This window comes from Daldinia caldariorum (assembly GCF_022478825.1).
Source record: "Daldinia caldariorum strain CBS 122874 unplaced genomic scaffold F4812scaffold_8, whole genome shotgun sequence".
Classification (NCBI taxonomy): Eukaryota; Fungi; Ascomycota; class Sordariomycetes; order Xylariales; family Hypoxylaceae; genus Daldinia; species Daldinia caldariorum.
The window spans coordinates 202982-221119 of NW_025953044.1; the positions used below are offsets into that span (position 1 = coordinate 202982).

The 18138-nt window shown below is 46.0% G+C and overlaps 4 protein-coding genes across 4 annotated transcripts; 1 reads left to right on the top strand and 3 right to left on the bottom strand.

The window, feature by feature from the left end:
- Nucleotides 1–309: 309 nt before the first annotated feature.
- Nucleotides 310–2420, bottom strand: F4812DRAFT_427643 (uncharacterized protein). Its single transcript, XM_047934119.1, has one exon. The coding sequence runs from the start codon at nt 2179–2181 to the stop codon at nt 637–639; it is 1545 nt and encodes a 514-aa protein (XP_047790122.1). The 5' UTR covers nt 2182–2420; the 3' UTR covers nt 310–636.
- A 69-nt stretch (nt 2421–2489) lies between these two features.
- F4812DRAFT_459096 (uncharacterized protein) lies at nt 2490–3532 on the bottom strand (the record flags this gene model as incomplete). The annotated part of the gene is made up of 2 exons (XM_047937480.1): nt 2490–2519; nt 3344–3532. The coding sequence occupies 2 exons, from the start codon at nt 3530–3532 to the stop codon at nt 2490–2492; spliced, it is 219 nt and encodes a 72-aa protein (XP_047790123.1).
- Nucleotides 3533–8685: 5153 nt separating this feature from the next.
- On the bottom strand, nt 8686–10912 carry F4812DRAFT_471183 (putative nucleoside transporter; the record flags this gene model as incomplete). The annotated part of the gene is made up of 6 exons (XM_047939064.1): nt 8686–9194; nt 9252–9761; nt 9826–9906; nt 9941–10397; nt 10464–10604; nt 10685–10912. The coding sequence occupies 6 exons, from the start codon at nt 10910–10912 to the stop codon at nt 9040–9042; spliced, it is 1572 nt and encodes a 523-aa protein (XP_047790124.1). The 3' UTR covers nt 8686–9039.
- Nucleotides 10913–14871: 3959 nt separating this feature from the next.
- On the top strand, nt 14872–16563 carry F4812DRAFT_427663 (Clavaminate synthase-like protein). The gene is made up of 2 exons (XM_047934120.1): nt 14872–15083; nt 15168–16563. The coding sequence occupies exon 2, from the start codon at nt 15250–15252 to the stop codon at nt 16441–16443; it is 1194 nt and encodes a 397-aa protein (XP_047790125.1). The 5' UTR covers nt 14872–15083; nt 15168–15249; the 3' UTR covers nt 16444–16563.
- The last annotated feature ends 1575 nt before the right edge of the window (nt 16564–18138 follow it).

Genomic DNA, 18138 nt, shown 5'->3' on the forward strand with positions numbered 1-18138 from the left:
GATCCCAAGACACGCAAATCCTACGAGATTGCCCGTGTCCGGAGTGGCGGCTGTATGATGAGAGTTAGTTTTTACCCTTACCTTCCAAGGCGAGGGTTTTCCCCCCCTTTTTTTGTTGGAGATGAAATGTGCCATCTCCTCCCCCTTATAGCCATACAATTGCATAGCATTGCGTGGCGCCCGGGCTTTCCGGGGCAAAAAAAAGAGTCGATCGGTCGGCTCTCTCCCAAACCTTGATTTTAAGTAGACACAAGAAATAGAACAATTAGAGTCACATATTTCCATCAAACACTACAAAAAGAGAATTGCATTGTTTTTTGAAATTTGGTGTTTTTATTATTAGATTCGGAATCCAAGTCTGATGATGCTATTAATACTTGTTTGTAGCAACCCAGTGTTTCCCATTCGCCAATCCAGACGAGGGAGGTATCTTCGTGTAATGCGAAAAGCCGTAGACCAAGCCGTGGTCCAGTGATGCAACGCGATGCTATGCAATGCAACAATAAAAAACAGGGACAAGACGGTAATTCGCATGTCCAGAAGAAGCATAGATCCTCTTTCCACCTCCCACCACCTCTTAGGATGCAGTTCTCTCGTAATCATGATTTCCACCCCTTTGTCACTTCATTCTTCGCTTCACTCCTGCTCGAGTAACCCTCGGACCCGTCCCTCCACATCCGCCTTATTAGGCTGTCTATCCGTCTCGAGAACCACATTTTCCCGTCCTCCGATAACCACGACGCGCGCCCACTCCGGCGCAACTTCGCTCGCTAGCAGGCGAACGCAAGCGGCGCCCTCCTCGCGCGAAACGCCCATCCGTAGCGAGTCCTTGAGCTTTTCCAACGTCGCCGCCATAGTAAACGACACCCGTCCCCCCTGGCCCGCGGCGCGGCTCAGCATGCCTAGCATACCGGCCACTTCGGGTGCGCGCTGCAACGCCGCGCGGCGCTGGAGTTGCGCGGGCGAGAGGTTGCCGGCGGGGAGCGAGGACTTCTGGAGGGACTTTAACCGGATGCGGTCCAGGACGCTCATCTTGGGAGCTGCTCCCGCGCCCGACATTTGCACATCGCCGGATTGTTGCTGCTGTTGTAGCTGTGGGGGTTTGCTCTTGGCTTCCTTCTCCTGCTTCTTCAGCACCATGCCTTGTTTCAACTCCTCGAGCCGCTTCTGGCCCTTCGATAGCACGGGCGCGGCTTTCGCGACGGATTCGCAGAGCGTCACGGGGGCTCTGGGGAGCGTAGTAGAGATAAAAGCCGAGACGTCGAGGCCATTGGTAGCCGAGAACCGAGTCCAAAGTGAAGAGATGTTGTCGTGGAACGTGTCGTTTAGTTTTTTCTCGTCCAACGGGCGGCCAGATTCATGTTGTACCGAATCGATTTCGATGCAAATCTTACCGCGACCGTAGTCCGAAAGCGAGAATAAGGGCTTAGTAGAGGTTGTTTTTGGCTCGAAATTGAGGACACCAAGACAGAGTCTAATATCGGCTTCGGTGACTTGCTTTCTTCCCCACGCACGTGATACGTTCGGGCATAAGACTCGCAAGTCTGCGGGTACGTTGGATCCATTGTGCGCGTAGTGTAATGTTAAGGTCTTTAGCAGTGAAGAGTGTAGGTCGATAAGAGCTAGGACCTCTTCGGGAAGTCCATTCTTTGATGTGACAAAGTCGTTCTCGTCAATATCGGGCTCGGTGATTGGTGTATTGACCGAAAAAGGTGTAGAGCTGCGAGATGGTGATGATTCTAGACGGAGTCTCTTGAGTAGCGCACCCGCATTGACAGCTGACTCATCCGAATCGGAAATGCTCGGACTCCTCGTGCGTTTTTTCAGTATGGGCTCGGGACGAGCCTTCGAGGGACGACCGCGACCACGTTTTGCAGGTTGAGACACAGCTTTTTGTGATTTGACAGGAAGACTTAGGCGTTTGATTGGTCTCTCATCCGCCGAAGAGTCCTTTTCCTCGATACTTCTAATTGGTCTCTTTCGGGAAGCAGGTGTGAGCGGCTCAATAGTCGAACTCTTCTTCGGCGTAAGAGCGACCTCCTTCTTAACATCGGTACTAGTTACCGACTTTGAAACGCGAGTGAAGCCGTTAATACTAGAGGGTGCACTTTGTTTGGGGGTAGCGACATTGGGTTTTGCAGATGCCTTTCGGTGTTGCTGTTTGACAGCGGGACCAGGCATGATTCAACTCGATTCCAAGAGTTAAACTGTCGTTTGTTTTTAAAGGAGGTGCAGCTGTAGATCAACGAAAGGCCAATTGGTTCTGTGTACGTATTAATCCTGTATACGACTTCCGAATGTAAAATTTGAGTAAGGTATGTAAAGTATGGAAAGGTTGAGGCTGAAATTGCAATGACGAAGATTTTGAAGAGAGGAAAGTATTGTTTAGTTATCAATTGAAGAACAAGGAAGTACCTAATATTATGAGACAGGAGGTAGAACGCGCCAAATCGAGACCCACATGATATTAAAGAACGCGAAAAATACACCTAGCTTAGACGCGTCGCGGTCAAAAGACCCTGCAAAGCGCGTTAATTGGTGGAGATAGCTTTAACCCAATTAAGAACCACGCCAAGAAAAAAAATAAACAAATTTATTGTACTTTAATGAATATTTTTTTGAGAGCATCTCCGCATACTAGTAAGCACACAGTTGGTAATTTGGTAAAAAATTATGGGGTAAAGCTCGGTAATTCTTATCGATTTCGCTCGAGGTTACCTAACCCAGTCACGTCTTCCATTTTCGTTTATATTAGCATTACCTCGAATTAGTTGCGGACGCTAGACTTCCGACTACCTAGGTTATCTTCCCTAGCTACAATCTCATTAACTCCTGACTCGTAGTCGGAGGCCATTACATGAATTGTACCAAAGTGATATCAATTATCGTTACCGACTTGGTGTTCTCCCTAATTAGGGGAAAAGGCCAAAACAGACAAAGATTGGAGATGGTGATATGGCGCTAGCGAACGAAAGTGAACATTTAGAATCGATCCCGGACTGAGGTACCGGGGTTGTCTCATATCAACCACGGAGCGAAGCCATGAAATCCAGCCATTCCTTCCCCTCCCTTTCCTTTCCTTTCCCTTCCCCTTTTTGAAAGCACACGCCATACCCCGACTTTTGTGTAGACCGATTATCTTGAATCCCTTATGCCCTTATTTCACATCCGTAAACTCCCAAATGACAGACCAGGAACCCTCGCTTACCCATACAGACATATGAAGAAAACGCATGGCGACGGTGACGAATGAACATCTCTCATGTGTGCGGCGCGGTAACAACGCACGAGATGCTAATTAATGACGTAGTGTACGTTGCCAATGGTCTGGATGGAAGCTGACTGGGCTAGGCGGCGGAGGCGCCGGTACATCCCAGTCTTGCTCTTGAATCGAACGGATAGGGGTAACTTGTTTGCTCTCTTTAGAAGCAAGAGTGGCATTTAGACTAGCGAAGAAATCCGTAGAAGAGTTGAGACGGATGTTCTTACGCGGCGGCGTAACCGGGATAGGTGCAGCGATTTGACCAGGCATCTTGAAAAATTCTAACTAGGATGGGAGTCAGTGGGCTGTGCTAGGCTATAAGTTGCCGTTGTAACTGGACAATGACTCACATTTTAGCGTTCGGGTTAGAAGATGAAAGACGGAGAGGTACTGGATGGATGCTTCACTGCTGTCCAGGGTGATCCGATTAAGTACGCGCAATACGTGATGAACTTGTTGTAGATGTATGTTGGAATTTTGGTATAATATTTGGCGGAAAATGTGGCAGGGTGGCGTCGCAAAGAAAAAAAGATGTTGAGATGAAAAGTTCGGCGTATAGAGTAATGCAAGTTAAAAGTGACGGAACTGGAAGGTACCAAGGACGACAAGTTGGGTGCCTGATATAGATATAGAGGTAGAGAAGGCGCGAGGACAGAAGGTAGAAAAGATTTAGACTCAAGGAGTCATAGAAGTAAAAAAGTAACAAAGTAACAAGAAGGCAACGGAAAGAGCGGTGGATATGCGTGTATAAGTGACACACACACTCTCTCTCACACACACTCACACGCCCACACACCAATAATAAGGCTTGTCGTTCCTGATTGCGGCGGCCACCCCACGCGAAAGATAGGAGGTAGGAGTCTTAGCAAAGCTGATGCCGAAGGGGGGGGGGGAGTAGTGAATTACACGGCTGATGAGAAATTGAATATTGTTGGTATAATAGTTGGCGCAATGCCGTTTAAGACGTCAGATCCCGAAGCTAAATTGGCAGCCGGTGGATGTAAACTCCTCTGTTAGGCAAGTGGATGAAGTCGGCAGGTTGAAAAGATGAGGAGCGGAAAGCTGGGGCAAATGGGGGAAGATGCGTATAGGATAGGATACCTAACGTTAACATGAAATATATTAATGTGGGAAAAGGGGATATGTTATGGGGCGTGATGGTTGTTGGGAAAGGCTCGCGAACAAGTTGCAGATGGTTGCAGGTTAGTCGGCAGGTATTTATTTACTCAAGCCACAGGAGCTGTGAACCTGAGACGAGACAAAAGGAGAAGAGATTTATTAATGATTTCCCCGGCAATCCAAATGGGTATTGATAATCTAATAAATTAAGACCTGGGGAAAGAGGGAAGAAAAAGTACTGGACATAACGCAAATACATTATGATCTATTCAATAATATATTTTCACAGTACCTTAGGTATTTTCATACCTGGTACATAAAGTTAATAACGTGTGAGGTACCTAGTGTATGTACTTTGATACATCATTAGATAAATGGAGCTTTACAGGGAAGCATGTACGAAGTACCTTATACACTGTACGATACATCTTAGATACCTCTTCAAGTACCTATCTACAGGTTGCACGCACTATGTAGAGCTGCATAACATAAATCACAAATACACTACTTAGATAGGTACGCAGACGCACAAGTTGTGTTAATGGTCATATTCTAACCCCAGATTTACCCCAAGCACCATTTGACATCCGTTGATACATTGCAGTAAGATGTCTGAACTCTGAAGACAAGATGGTACTATGCATGAAGGGACTTACCCGTTCAGGTAATGTACGTACCAGGTACGACGAAAAAGTATGGGGAAAAGCGACAGGGGCCACCCAGATCCCCCGAGCTGGTATGTACAAAGTTGTAAGAGGTACCCTGCATCAAGCACCTGGGCACCATCATATGTTTTGGGGCGCCCTCTCTCTTCATAGGAGGTATGCATCTAGGTATGCATCTATTGTAGCTACTACGTGCATGCCGGAATGAGTTGGCACGCCATCGATCCGAGCTAGGAAAGCTACCTAAGGCTAGGCAACCTCGGTAGGAATGATGGGATGGGTAGTATCGTCGGTGGTATCGTAGCCTAAGCCTTACGTTTCCTAAGAATTCAAGACTTTCTTTTCTATTTTTCTATTATTTCCTTCGGGTAAGATCGTGTATATATTTTTTTGCATTTGTGTTCTCTACCTTACGTGGCAAAGAGTCATAGTAAGACTCCTACGCGGGTATATTTTGGGCTAATGTAAGCAACTCTTCCCCGAGAACCCAGTGTATCGTAAGAGTTAAATCCATTACACGTAACATACCAAGCAATGCCCCAGGTCAACGGTTGGCTGATGCTTGTCTACCAATATATACATAGATACGTGATCCATCAGGATCGGTTCGGGGCAAGATATCATAAGAGTCTATCTAATAAAAGGTTAAGGACCTTGCGGAAGACGGATCTGGGGGTGGAATCGTTACGTGCTAACACCCCTTTGGGCGCTACACACCGAAGCTTCGAGATACCTATGGCATCTCCAGGCAACCCACCCTCCTATGTAATCCATGATTATAATTTAAGACGTTGTCCAAGGCTGAAACTAAAAGATAGAAGAGGACCAATCGTCCTTCTGTACACGTGTACGGAAGGAGTAATAAGCAATCCATCACTGAGAATGTCCAGGTAGCCTTTATTCTTCATTCATCATTCGACCAACATTTGAATTCAACAGACAGAGACAGTGCGCCGTAATAGGCAAATAACCCGCAGGCGCCTCAAGTCACGTTTCCGGCCACTATTAAAGTGTCGTGTGTTTTGATACCATGCTAGTAGAATAAACGTGGTAAAAGAAAGATACCAAAAAAATCCAAGTAGAGGACGGAGTCGGATTTTGAGGTAGAATTTGCTAGCTGAATAGACCCTTACAAGAATGAGTACCTATATCGAATCAACCCTCGTATCCGTCGATGTCGACGTGTTTTTGTACAAGCGTGTGGTTGGACAAACAAAATTCCAGATGCTCAGCTTGGGGACAAAAGAGGAAAAAAAGTATGGAGCTTGGGGGGGGACTCGGAAAACTTCCCCCAAGTCCTTCGTAACCCGTAACCGCATAAGTTGCTATGTGTGCGACGTAGATTTGTGCGAAACGATACCTGACCTCGACTAAACCAAGCCGGAATCCAAAAAAGACCGAAGTTTGGGGGTTGCTGGGAAATTTGCTTCTCGTCTCACATTGATGAAGGGCTTATAAGAATTTATTCGGCGAGAGTTATGCCCCAAGCACTGGAAATGAAAATGAAATGACTGGATTGTTCCGTCTTCCCCGGTCTTTGCCCGGGGTTTCCCATGCTTTTAAGACGAGTGGATACGTGTGGGGTAGAAGAATTCAAGCGGTGGAATGGAAGCTTGAAAGAAGCAAGCTACTTAGCAGAGCCATAATAAAATAATTTTTGTATGGGGGACTTTACGAAGGTACGTACCTAATCTAGCCAAAGCTATCCCGGCCATGTGGAAAACAAGGACCTATCAATGGTGAATTTGAAATAAGAGTGGGTCATTCCCCAGCTTTTATCACGCACTGGTCGAAACGCAAATGTACTATGTAAATGCAAACGCAACAAAAGCACAACTGCCATTTTCCAGCTCCACTCTTCTTCCTGTTGATGGATTCAAATTCTCAATCGGGTCTTGTCCCTCTCTGTCCCTCCCCCCTTCTCCCTCCTCTCAAAAGACCGCTTCAAGTCCAGTAAACGGTAACCATTACTTATTAACCTACCTAACCCAGGCTGGGCGTCGATCATTGATCAACATTCTCGCGTCGTCCCTGCGGATAACCTACTTTGGAATATTGGAGTAACCTATAGCCATATCAGTTTACAGGTCTTTACAGGTCCTGCTGTCACATCGAGCAAGATTAAAAGAATGAAGCCTCTTAAACAGCCATTAGGGCACGCCGGCATACGATTGAGGAATTCGGATGGATGCGTACAACGACGAACAGTAAGCTCGGTTGTCACCCTCTTTTCTTGTCCGAGTCTTCCTTAAGCGGGAACCGACAATTCCTTCTGCAAGGACTAGAAAAGAGAATTTCACCTCTCCCAGCGAAGAAAAAAGGGGGAGGGGGGAGACGTGGTCATTGCAGCGCCCAGACGGATCACCCGTTTTTACCAAATTATTCTATTTAACACCATTTACATAATAACTCTAACGTGAGGCAATCGTGTCTCCTTATTAAATCTCAAAACCTGAAGGCTTACTAGTGTAGCTGTGTAGGTACCTAAGTACCTAAAGTTCCTGATGAAAAAAAAAAAAAAAAAAAAAAAAAAAAAAAAAAAAAAAAAAAAAAAAACACTCTCGCAAATCATACAAATCATAGCGGCTCCGTTGTCTAGTTGGTCTGCATGCACAGTCCCAATACGGGATTCGGCATACGCAGGTACTACTATCTCGAATCAATTTCATCATTTTTATTTCATGTTTTAGGCATGTCTTATTTAGTCTTCACTAAGGACACCAGAAGTACAAGATTTTTTTATTATTATTAGCTCGCGACCCCCGCGCCTATAGTCCTTGGAATAACCTACCTAGAGGTAGGTATGCGCCATCGCGGTGCAATACATCATCCACAATCTGACAAAGCTTACATGACTGATAGAAGTTGCCCCTTTTCGCCCATATTTAGCTCGTGAGACGTACTTCTCAGGCGGTTTAGTACTCAATCACACCGGACTTTATGGGAACAGCATCTCATTTGTCTTTCCACCCGGGACTATCACATCAATCGGGGATTGCTTATTGGAAATGATAGTTCCCAACAGTGACGAGACGTAAACGAGTTACGGGGTAACAAGACGCATCTAAAGCTAAGGTACAGATCCTATGGAGGTTATTTCCCCACGTCATTCTGGTCGTTACGAACGGAAATTCTACCTAGGTACCAACTCCTTCTTATCCCGAAACTTGCATTCGTACAAGGCTTGTCCCCGGATTGTTCGCTCACCTCATTGGTTGCTATAAAAAACAGAGTTGCGGTGAGTTGTCTGAGGCTGCAAAGTTGTGTTTCCTATTGCCTATTCGATTAAAAATCCATTAGCAACGCAGCTCAACTTATTCTGTGGCAACATGGCGAGATGTTCAGCTGAGACCGGCTAAGTCGAGTCGTTCCAATATTCGAAATCCCACATCTTCGGACCCCCATCGATTTTTATTTACGCGATCTCTCCTATCATACACTTTCCTTGACCTTCGCAGCTGTTTGCACGGCCATGTACGCTCAGAACTATCCAGGAAATCCAGTCTCAAAGCCGCAGTTAGGTAATCCTTGCACATCGGTGAGGCTTGGTTCCGAGTCGGACTTGCGGAGATTACTTGGCATATGCACGTCACGATCGATGAAGTTACTAAGTGCACCGCCCAATGGCATCATGTAGTATTCTGCGAGTAGTAACCACATTTATTGTACCATTAGATACGACTCAACTGCGACCTAGCAGCCTAGACGTGAGCTTCGCACAAGCGTAAGGAAACCACCTTTTATGGATATACATCTTGCCCTTCAAAGAGAGATTAGCCGGAGAATATCCTATCCCAAGGATCGGATGTTCTTGGCAGATGATGGAGGTGGCCATGACGGAGTATTATCGAGATCCTATGCAACGCCAGCATCACACCGGATAATTGCACATGTGTGCATATCTACCTAGATATCTACCTAGGTAGGTAATCGCGCTATCCAACGAAGGAGATGGTTGCCTCTTGTTAAGTAGGTGCTTGGCTTTCAACGTCTTCACTTATCCATCCATCTCCTTTCCGCGTACCGAGCTGGGACGTATGCAACGAGAGTCAAGAAGAAACAAAGCTCGTTTCCAATATCGCCACCAAGTTCCCCAAATCGCTTTGCAATAACACCAGTATACCAAGTTGTAGACATCCCAAGAACAGCTATGGATAAAGTTAGTCATAAGTTGCCATCAAACTGAGTAAGCTCGAACACGTTACCTCCAACTATTCCGCATGCAAAGGCAAGGCTACCGGCATATCCAACCGGCAGCATACTGCGTGTATTCCAGTTTTCCAAGTCATAGCTCCCGAAAGAGCCGTCCCGAAATAAATAGTGCTCGGTAAATAAGCAGACGAAGACAGCGGTTGCATAGTAACCTAATAAGCTAAGGAAATTTTGGAGGAAGACCAGAAGCCGATCACTGCCAGCGAGGCCCAAAGCGATAACCGCGGCAAAACAGAATATTTCCCAGACGAACCTTGGCACCGCCGCTAGTCTGTAGGAAGCCTGCTGAATCGAAAGGCCTGCGCTATACATTGATCCACAGTTCAAGCCGACAGACGCAAACATCAATAGGAAAAGGATCGCTTTTGCTAGCCTATATGGGTGAATCATCGTCTGAAGCAAGAACCCAACACCAACCTCGTATTGTTCGTTCCATTGTGGGTTATTGTGCAAGGCTGACGCAGCAATAGCTCCGGCTATAGCACTTAGACAGGTAGATACGACTGATATTCGGTTAGAAATTGTGTATATATCGATCAGCTCGAGAGCTTCGGCGATCGAACTTACATAACCCAACAAATGTCAGCAAGAAGATCTTAGTCTTGGCGATATTTGCTGGATGTTCAGCATAAAAGTCCGACACATAGCCTGTTATGGCATTAATAAAAAGACAGCGCATTACAATCAAGATAGGAGTTAGACTCGCCCGCGCAAGAAGCACTGGATCCGTACATTACGCCAAAGTACGTCAATACTGCCCCTGCGATATTCGACGGCCCCTTAGCGGATGATGGGGCGCTAAGATCGGCAAATCTTCCTATCTCCCCTAGGATGATCAGGAAGATACCAAGGAATACGAGCCAGGCGAACTTCTCGAATATATATACCGCTTTCAAACCAAAGAATGAGAAGCCCAGACTCATTATGCTGACTATGACGACGCCAAGCTGAGAACCGACCTTTCCATCCGAAAACGCATAAAGCGCTTGTCCTCCTGTGATAGAGCCGGAAGCGCACCATCCAATTTGTTGGATAACATTGAGTATTGCGATGACTTTCGAAGGGTACCAGCCTAGGGAGTAACGACAGATGGAGACTTGACGGAGGCCTGTAGGAGGGCCCATTGTCGCGCACCAGCTCTACTGAATATTAGTACCTAGCCTTGGGTAGGTATCAGTCCAATATGTTACGAAGGAGGTACTCACCGTGACCGCACCGCCGACGACCGAGCCAAATATGATGACCAAGATACTCTGCCGGAGATCTAGGCCGAACTCCCATCCTATGAAGCCGCTTGCGAAGCTGCCAAGGTTCATGCAGCCGCCTACCCAAAAGCTCACTATAGCCTAGAATCGGATCAACTTTCCACTATGTTCCTCTGCCAAATAATACCATTTAATATTTTCGATCTCGGGGAACAACTGACCAACTGGCCTGACCATCGGGTATAGAACGGGTTCCTATCGCCTGGGAGCTTCCGTTCGATGCTATGCGATTCGACTCCTAACTTTCGATCTAGCGCTTCTTCATAGCTCCGTAACTGAGCCAGGAAACCTGTCTTCTTCAGGCGCATCTGTGTCTCTTCGCTGGAAGTATCGGCGTCGACTCCCACGATTTGCGGCACATTCTCCTCTTCGTCCGTGATTCGATCCATGTTTTGGTGTGCCGGCGCTGTATTACTAAGTGGATGTACGATCAGAAAGCAGGTTCGATCTTTAGCACTTGAAATCCATCTTCGATGGGGTAATCAGAAGTACAGATAGGTCAGTATCTACGCATTATTAATGCCGCTTCCCACCCCTTTCAACACCTGTCAATGCTACATTTCCTAGATAAGCAGCGAGACATTTTAGTGGACATAGTAGCACGATGTGCTATATCTCTAAGCATGACTCGGGTTGAGCGTCTGTCTGAGCGGCGAGCTGCAGCTTTGGCGAGACAGATGCATACCTCTAAGCAGGGAGAAAAAAAAACACATGTATCAACGTCAAGAACATATAGACGAGCGCGATTTATAGTTCCAAGACATGATACGATAATCCATTCTGTCATGGCCACGGCCACGACCACGGTTATCATTGATAAAGGATCTGTCCAGCCAGTGACACGCGCAGGTAAACACAGATACCTAGGGGTGGCGTTCCACGACCTTGGCCTTGTTCCTCGCACAAGTACTCGACTCGACTCGGATCTAACGCATACATAGGTCTTGGAGTTGATGTACGATCCCGTCCAAGTAGGTATGCAGAGACAGCATTGGCGCTTAGTCACCAGGAATGTAGGAGTTTCTCGTTGAGACATTGATAGGGTCCCAAACACACCAGCTCTACAGCGACAAAAAAGGGGGGTTGCACAAATAAAATAAATTGCACGACGATATCGTCTTCTGCGTCGGTCTGCAGGATGCCGACATGTGCCCGTAAGGTTGGTTCCGCTGTCAGAGGAGGCTTTCTCCGGATTCCGGGGCCTAGATAAAGTGTCGACTTTTTATAAAGATTGATATCTCTTAAATGACAGGTAGCAATTGGTATTCGTCTTTTCCTTGGCAGAAGATGCTGTGCGACACAACGGCGAATGATGATAAACGTAAAAGATGTCGAGGTGGATTGTCAGGCGTCTTGGCATAGGGCAACGGATGGCAGACGCAGATAACCCCTTTTTAGAGTAAGGTAGAGTTAAAATGGATGAGTTATCTATCAAGCAGCCAACTCTTTTGAGCACTGCTTCAGCTCTTCGGAATTAGTTGTGGTAATTAATGTAAGTAAGATTAACGAAAAGATTATCGTACAATTAAGAGGTACCTAAGATTTAACTATCCTCGTCCTCATCATTATCATCTACGGTGTGACTTGCTTTCTAGGTGCCTAATCTGATATATTGCGGAATAATTTCCGCCGAGTAACTAACGACAACTGCAATTTACATTGCATGCATGACAAGCTATCTAAGAGGTGCTTTTCATGTGTTCCTCATGGCGTTGAAGCTATGTACAACAGGCAGTTCGACTCTTGACCAGTCGGAATGTAGCTTACGAGGTCGAGTTGTTCTTAAAGGAAGACCTGGCGTTACTTAAGCCGATCATCTTCTTCCTCACTTACGACTTGAAAAGGATACCTCTTTGTGTTAGATAGATAGGGTTGGTTACGTATTAATAAAATAAAATACAAATTCTCAGGGGTAATAATTACTAATTAAAAAAAAAAATCGAACCGAGCTTGTTGGTGCAAGTAGTGTGGATCGGCTAGTTACGAAGAGCAGGGTGGTTACTTCGCTACTTTGTGGGTCACCACTTATCCCACTTGACCACTCGGTTCTTGCTTGTTGCTCTGTTCTTAGGATACTTAACCTTCCTGTCGTTGTGGCAGATATGGTACAAGGTACCTACCTACCTTAGGTAGGTACTTAGGTACCACCATTGGAATCTTGCCTGATACACCTTTAACAACAAATAAAACGAGACTTTAACAGGCATGGTACTAATACTATGTCTAGGTATTTTAATAATGCCACCTCGATCGTTTTCCTTTTCAGCCTCCGGCGGCCCTTCCAGGGAGGCTCCTGCGGAGAGCTGCTCGCTACGCTCGAAAAGGGGGTCGGATATCTACATTCAAATACCGTTCTTATCGCATATTCCCACCAAAACCCACCAGCACTATGGCAAGGAGGTTATATTTATTTTAATGTATTTTTGATTGGATAAAATGTAAATAAATTAAGATGTTAATATAACATCCTAAGAAAGATTACATTACGGTTATGGGGGATCACAATACTTACAACTTGACGCCCGTATAAAAAAACGTCCTAAAAGTAGTACAAAGAAAGGTAGAAGAAAAGCAATAAACTTTAATCATTCTATTTCTATTAAGCCTCAAATTGTATCATCTTTTTTATTCAAATATTGTTAATAGTGTAAAAGTCCTACTTAAAAACATGGTGAGTTTTAGTAGGAATAACTATGCGGGACTGACACAAAAGAATGGTAGATAAGTAAGAAGAGTATGGCTTTATGCTTAACAGCTAAGTGTCTACTAATCAAATTAATTCAATTAATGATGATAATTCGAAGTAACAGAACTAATATGAAGTGCAAAATCTCTCTGATATTATCCCTAGGGGACACCCCCTGAACCCCTTAAACCCCCGGCGCATCTGGCGGCCTTCCCGGAAAGCCCTTTTCTTCCGATATTTACTAATTTAGTACCTAGGTAGTTAAAGTATTTTTAAATTCTTAATTTGATCAGGCTCTTCGAAAGCATATTCTTTGACTTTCTTTCTTGTCGTGGTGTAGTCGCCTGACGAGGAAATAATATACCCGTAACACCATCCCAATGCACGGACTTCGTCTACTTGTGCTTAGGATAGCTTTTCCCCTTTTGAAAGCATTATAATTAGATATCAGTTGCTAAAATGGCTCCATGAACTGAAAAGGAGAGAAAAGAAAAACGAAGCAACGTTTGTGCTGTACATTTATGCTCCTTAGGAGTGCGCTTAACGTCCGCCATAATCATCACCGCCCGGAGTGTATGGCATAGGGAGCCAAATAGGTAGGTCCGTATATTTGGCGATGGAGTTTCTCTAAGTTACAAACGAGAAAAGGCACAGATAACCCAACCGCACTACCTTAACCATAAAATGTAAGTAGTGTCTATCCCCCTTTTTTTCCTGTGGTCTCTCGCAATAACTAAGTATACCCTAACAAAAGAATTAGAAAAAGAAAGCTTAAATACACAGTTAAGCAGGTTCCCATATGGTAGATAGGTCTTTATCCACATTTTTGAGATCACTAGCGAGTTAGGTATTAAGAAGTCCACAGCAATGCTACGTCCTAGGTCGTAACTTTATTGAAGTAGATTCAACGTTTAGCAGGTATAAAGAGAAAATGTTGCAGAATATTGAGGGCATTTTGTGTCTCCTGGTTTGGGAACTACACCAGGGGACGGGAAGACGCCTACGGGGCAAATATCAACTCTAACATGTACAACTGCAAAGCAAACTCCACTAGAAAGCCAAAAACACCATAAGACACAAACGGCAGCACGCGTGAGTGTAAATAGTCCTACACAAGAGTGTCCCGTGTTTGGACTTCCAGAATCCGGGCGTATGATCCTGCTGGATGAATTGAACATGTTTTACTTAAACCATAGCAATTGAGGCGTATACAAACGGTGAATCTGTCATAAGGTCAAACCAGAAAGCGTGGAAACAGCTTTTCCGTGTCGCAGAAAAGTTCAACCTAACTAATGTCTAGCCTAACTGCAGAAGCCCGTAGCTGTGCACACCAATAATACCTAACTCGGGGTCCTATTTGTCTCATTAGGAAGAATGCTAACTAAATCTTACTTCGGCTGTCTTGGGGTGGATTAATGCGTATTAAGTTGTTATACGAAATACACGTCAGGTAGAAAAAAAGCATGCTCAAAGTTCTTACTATTAAGTACTCGCCAGCTTTAAGGTTAAGCTTTTGAGCGGAATTGCAAGCATTTTCCATACCTTGTAAACTTACTATTAGTTGTTGGTTGCAGTGACCATGCAATGTTGACGAATCAAACGTGAAGCCAACAACTTACACGTAGAAATGCGGCTCTACACTCCACGGGTAAACCTAGGACTATTATGCATCCCCCGCTTGAAGAAGTGCGTCATGCACCTATTAATTCCGCAACGACAGTTCTAACGCCGTTCTTGCTGGTGATGAGTTCGGAGTTTGAAACTTGATCCAAGTTTTCACCATCCAGCACATCAAACTGTTTTGGCTTTCTGTAAGTAACCACCCGTCGTCGTGATCGCCTGGCCTGTTTCCCGTTCCGTTTGCTGTTCCAACTGTGGGTACCCGGCCGGCCGGCTTGTTCTGCTTGTGTCTTTTGAGGCCCTGACTACGATAGAGGCTAACAATTAGTGCTTCATAGACCGCAACTAGTCTCATAGCCACTCCGGATCAAGTTATCAACAGACTGTTTCTAATAAACTTTCCGCTGCGGGTCCGGAAACATGGGACCTATAAACAGTCAAGCGAGGGGATTAGTTTATCGGTGTCGGTTTAAGTTCAAGCTAGGAAATCTTAGGTGGCATCAAACATTGTCCCCTAAGATACCTTATAATAACCCACCTGCTCCTCTTACTTTGTCTTCTTCTCCTTACCTTTCCTCATCATCCAAATCATTACAACTTCCACCCAAAACTCGAAATTTGACAAGCAAAATAGAGACTGTTACTATCCAGCCAGTTCCTGTTGCGGGCGCCAATGACGTACCTAGTCATGTAGCTCCGTTGCCCTCTCAACTGACAGACGTGGCAAGCATGGCGGGCATGGCGGACATTGCGCTCCTGGACAGCAGCGTTCAGGCGCCCTTCGACTCTATCCGCCAGCTTTTTGACCATCTCCGGGCCAATCCGGAAGCAGCCGACGCTCTCAACGCCAGCTACCCGACCCGCGGCGTGTTCAAGAACGCCGCCCTGAAGAACGGCTCTTCGGACCAGAAGCTCACCATCGACATCTCGCCGCAGCGCCTAGCCTGCATCCCCACGGAGCTGCAGGCGTCCCTATCCCTCTGCGGTTTCGGCGAGGTCATCAAGTTCTTCTCGGAGCTGACGACCACGCACCTGGACAACATGCTGTCGATGCTGGGCGCGGCCGCCGGTGGCGTGGACTTGTTCCCGCTCCACCGGAGCCGCAACATCAACTTCCGCCTCTGCGACTACACGCCGGCCACGGCGGCGCCGGAGAGCGAGAACGGGTGCGGGGCGCACCGCGACTACGGCACCTTCAGCATCATCTTCCAGGACGGCACCGCGGGGCTCGAGATCGAGAGCCCGGCCCAGCCCGGAACGTGGCTGCCCGTGCCGGCCGACAAGGTCGTCGTGCTGTGCGGCTGGTGCGCGTTTATCGTCAGCGGCGGCGAGCTGCGGGCCGTCCGGCACAGGGTCCGTCGACAGCCCGGCGTTAGGCGGCTCAGCGCCGTGTTGTTCGTGGCGCCGGATCTGGACGTGGCTCTGAAGCCGATCACGCCGGAAGGCAGCGAGGTTGTTCGGTTCTCGTCCGAGATCATGGATGGGAAGATCGATGTGCGCTGGTTCAAGGAGTGTATGGGAAAGAGATGGCGGTACCGCGAGGGCAACGCCCATCTTGAGGACGGCGAGAAGATTACGCAGGATGAGGATATTGAGCGGTTGATTCTGGGTTAGTTTGGCGAGTGGGAATAAGTCAAGGACTAGGCGGGTAAGGCGTCGCATGGAAGGTATGAGGTCACGATCATTGTAACTTTGGTAGCTTTGTTAAAATGAGAATCACTTTGACGTTTTGGTAACTGCCTGAACCATTCCAGTGTTCTTGAAACCCCTTGAGATCCTGTATTGCCAACCTTAATCTTTTGACGCAATACAAATTCCTCGTCGTAAGAAAAGTAGAACCCAGATTAGAGAGTGAAGAAAGAAGTCATCGTCCCTTGCTGTAATAAGTTGTCGGAATAAAGTATGAGGCTAAATACATGATATAGTCTTGGACTAATCGATATGTAATAGCCTTTGCGCCTTGGAGTTTGTTGATAGCCCCTTTATAGTGCCTCGTAATCTTCCTTCGTAATGCCCGTATTCTATCCTTTACATATCCGGTAATATAGCTCCACATAACCGATACAAGAATCCATCCAAGGCTGTGTCTACTTCGACGAAATGAGATCCCCATGATGAGGGTGTTCATCTGGCCAGCCCATTCAACATCTCGCTCCGTAACCCCTTTTATCGTAGTCTCCTCGAACTTCTCCTCAAATTCCGTCATAAACTTTTCTACCCCCTTTTCCTATATATCACATTGTTAGAAAATGCTTTGCGAAAGGTATCGGGATATATAGTTGCCTTCATGGCTTTTCTAGGAGTACTGGACGGGTATTGCGTTCGAAGAGGGCCGCCATAGTGTCCAGTAGATGGTATAGCCGTCACTTGAGGTGTTGTGTGATAGTGAACATTTTTATTCAATGCGAAATCTAGCCCTATATTATTTTGTATAGCGCCTGATGTAGCAACATTATCAGAGATCATTTAGCTCAATAATTTTCTTGTAGTCTGAATGTGAGTAACATCAAAATTAAGTACCTACTTAGGAGGTAGGCAAATGAGACCTTTGTAACCTCTTGTATGTGCACTATGGCATAGCCCTGGTTATCTCAGGGGCAAATTCTAGCAATCGTTTTTGAGAAATCAATTTTTTTCAGTCACAAGCTATAGGGGGGGCAGTGAAAGCTCAGCTATCCATAACGCATTTGCCACTATGGCAGATATTCCACTTTATGAAGCATCGGCAACAAATCTTCTGTTTTCAGTTTCTTTTTTTTTTTTTTTCTCTGTCTGTATCAAGCGCCCTACTCATATGGAATCGGGAACCGATGGCCAATACGCTAAAGGATGGGCGGGTCTGCATGCACACATATTGGGGTCCCCCTGTAGTCCTCATGTACAATGTGCCCGAACTTGTTCAAGATATTGTCTCTCTCAACCCGATCTCGTTTCTAGATTAGGCAGGTTGTTCGTGCGAAATATCTTGTGCTACCCAAAGGGTGGTATCCCGTTAGCTTCACCGGAGTGACTGAGTGGCATAGCCTCAAGGCTGAGGCTCTGGTGAAATAAGCCGAAAGTAATAAAAGTCTTAGTAAGAACAAGCGGTGCTTTGCTTGCTTATGGCCGTACTTATCCTAGTAGTAGTCGATTACGGGACCTCTACTAAAATTTGGACCGATTAACGCTTATCTCAATTTTCGTAAGCTATTGAAGCTATTCGCAAGTTCGTTATTGCTACTCGTATTTTTAGTACTTAGGTAAATATCCTTGATGGTCGAAGCTATTCGCAACCCCATCATCGCTACCCATAGTTATTAATGTTTGATA

Excerpts from the sequence above, each read along its gene's own strand:
- F4812DRAFT_427643 (XM_047934119.1), bottom strand. The coding sequence starts at position 2,181 with ATGCCTGGTCCCGCTGTCAAACAGCAACACCGAAAGGCATCTGCAAAA.
- F4812DRAFT_427663 (XM_047934120.1), top strand. The coding sequence starts at position 15,250 with ATGGGACCTATAAACAGTCAAGCGAGGGGATTAGTTTATCGGTGTCGG.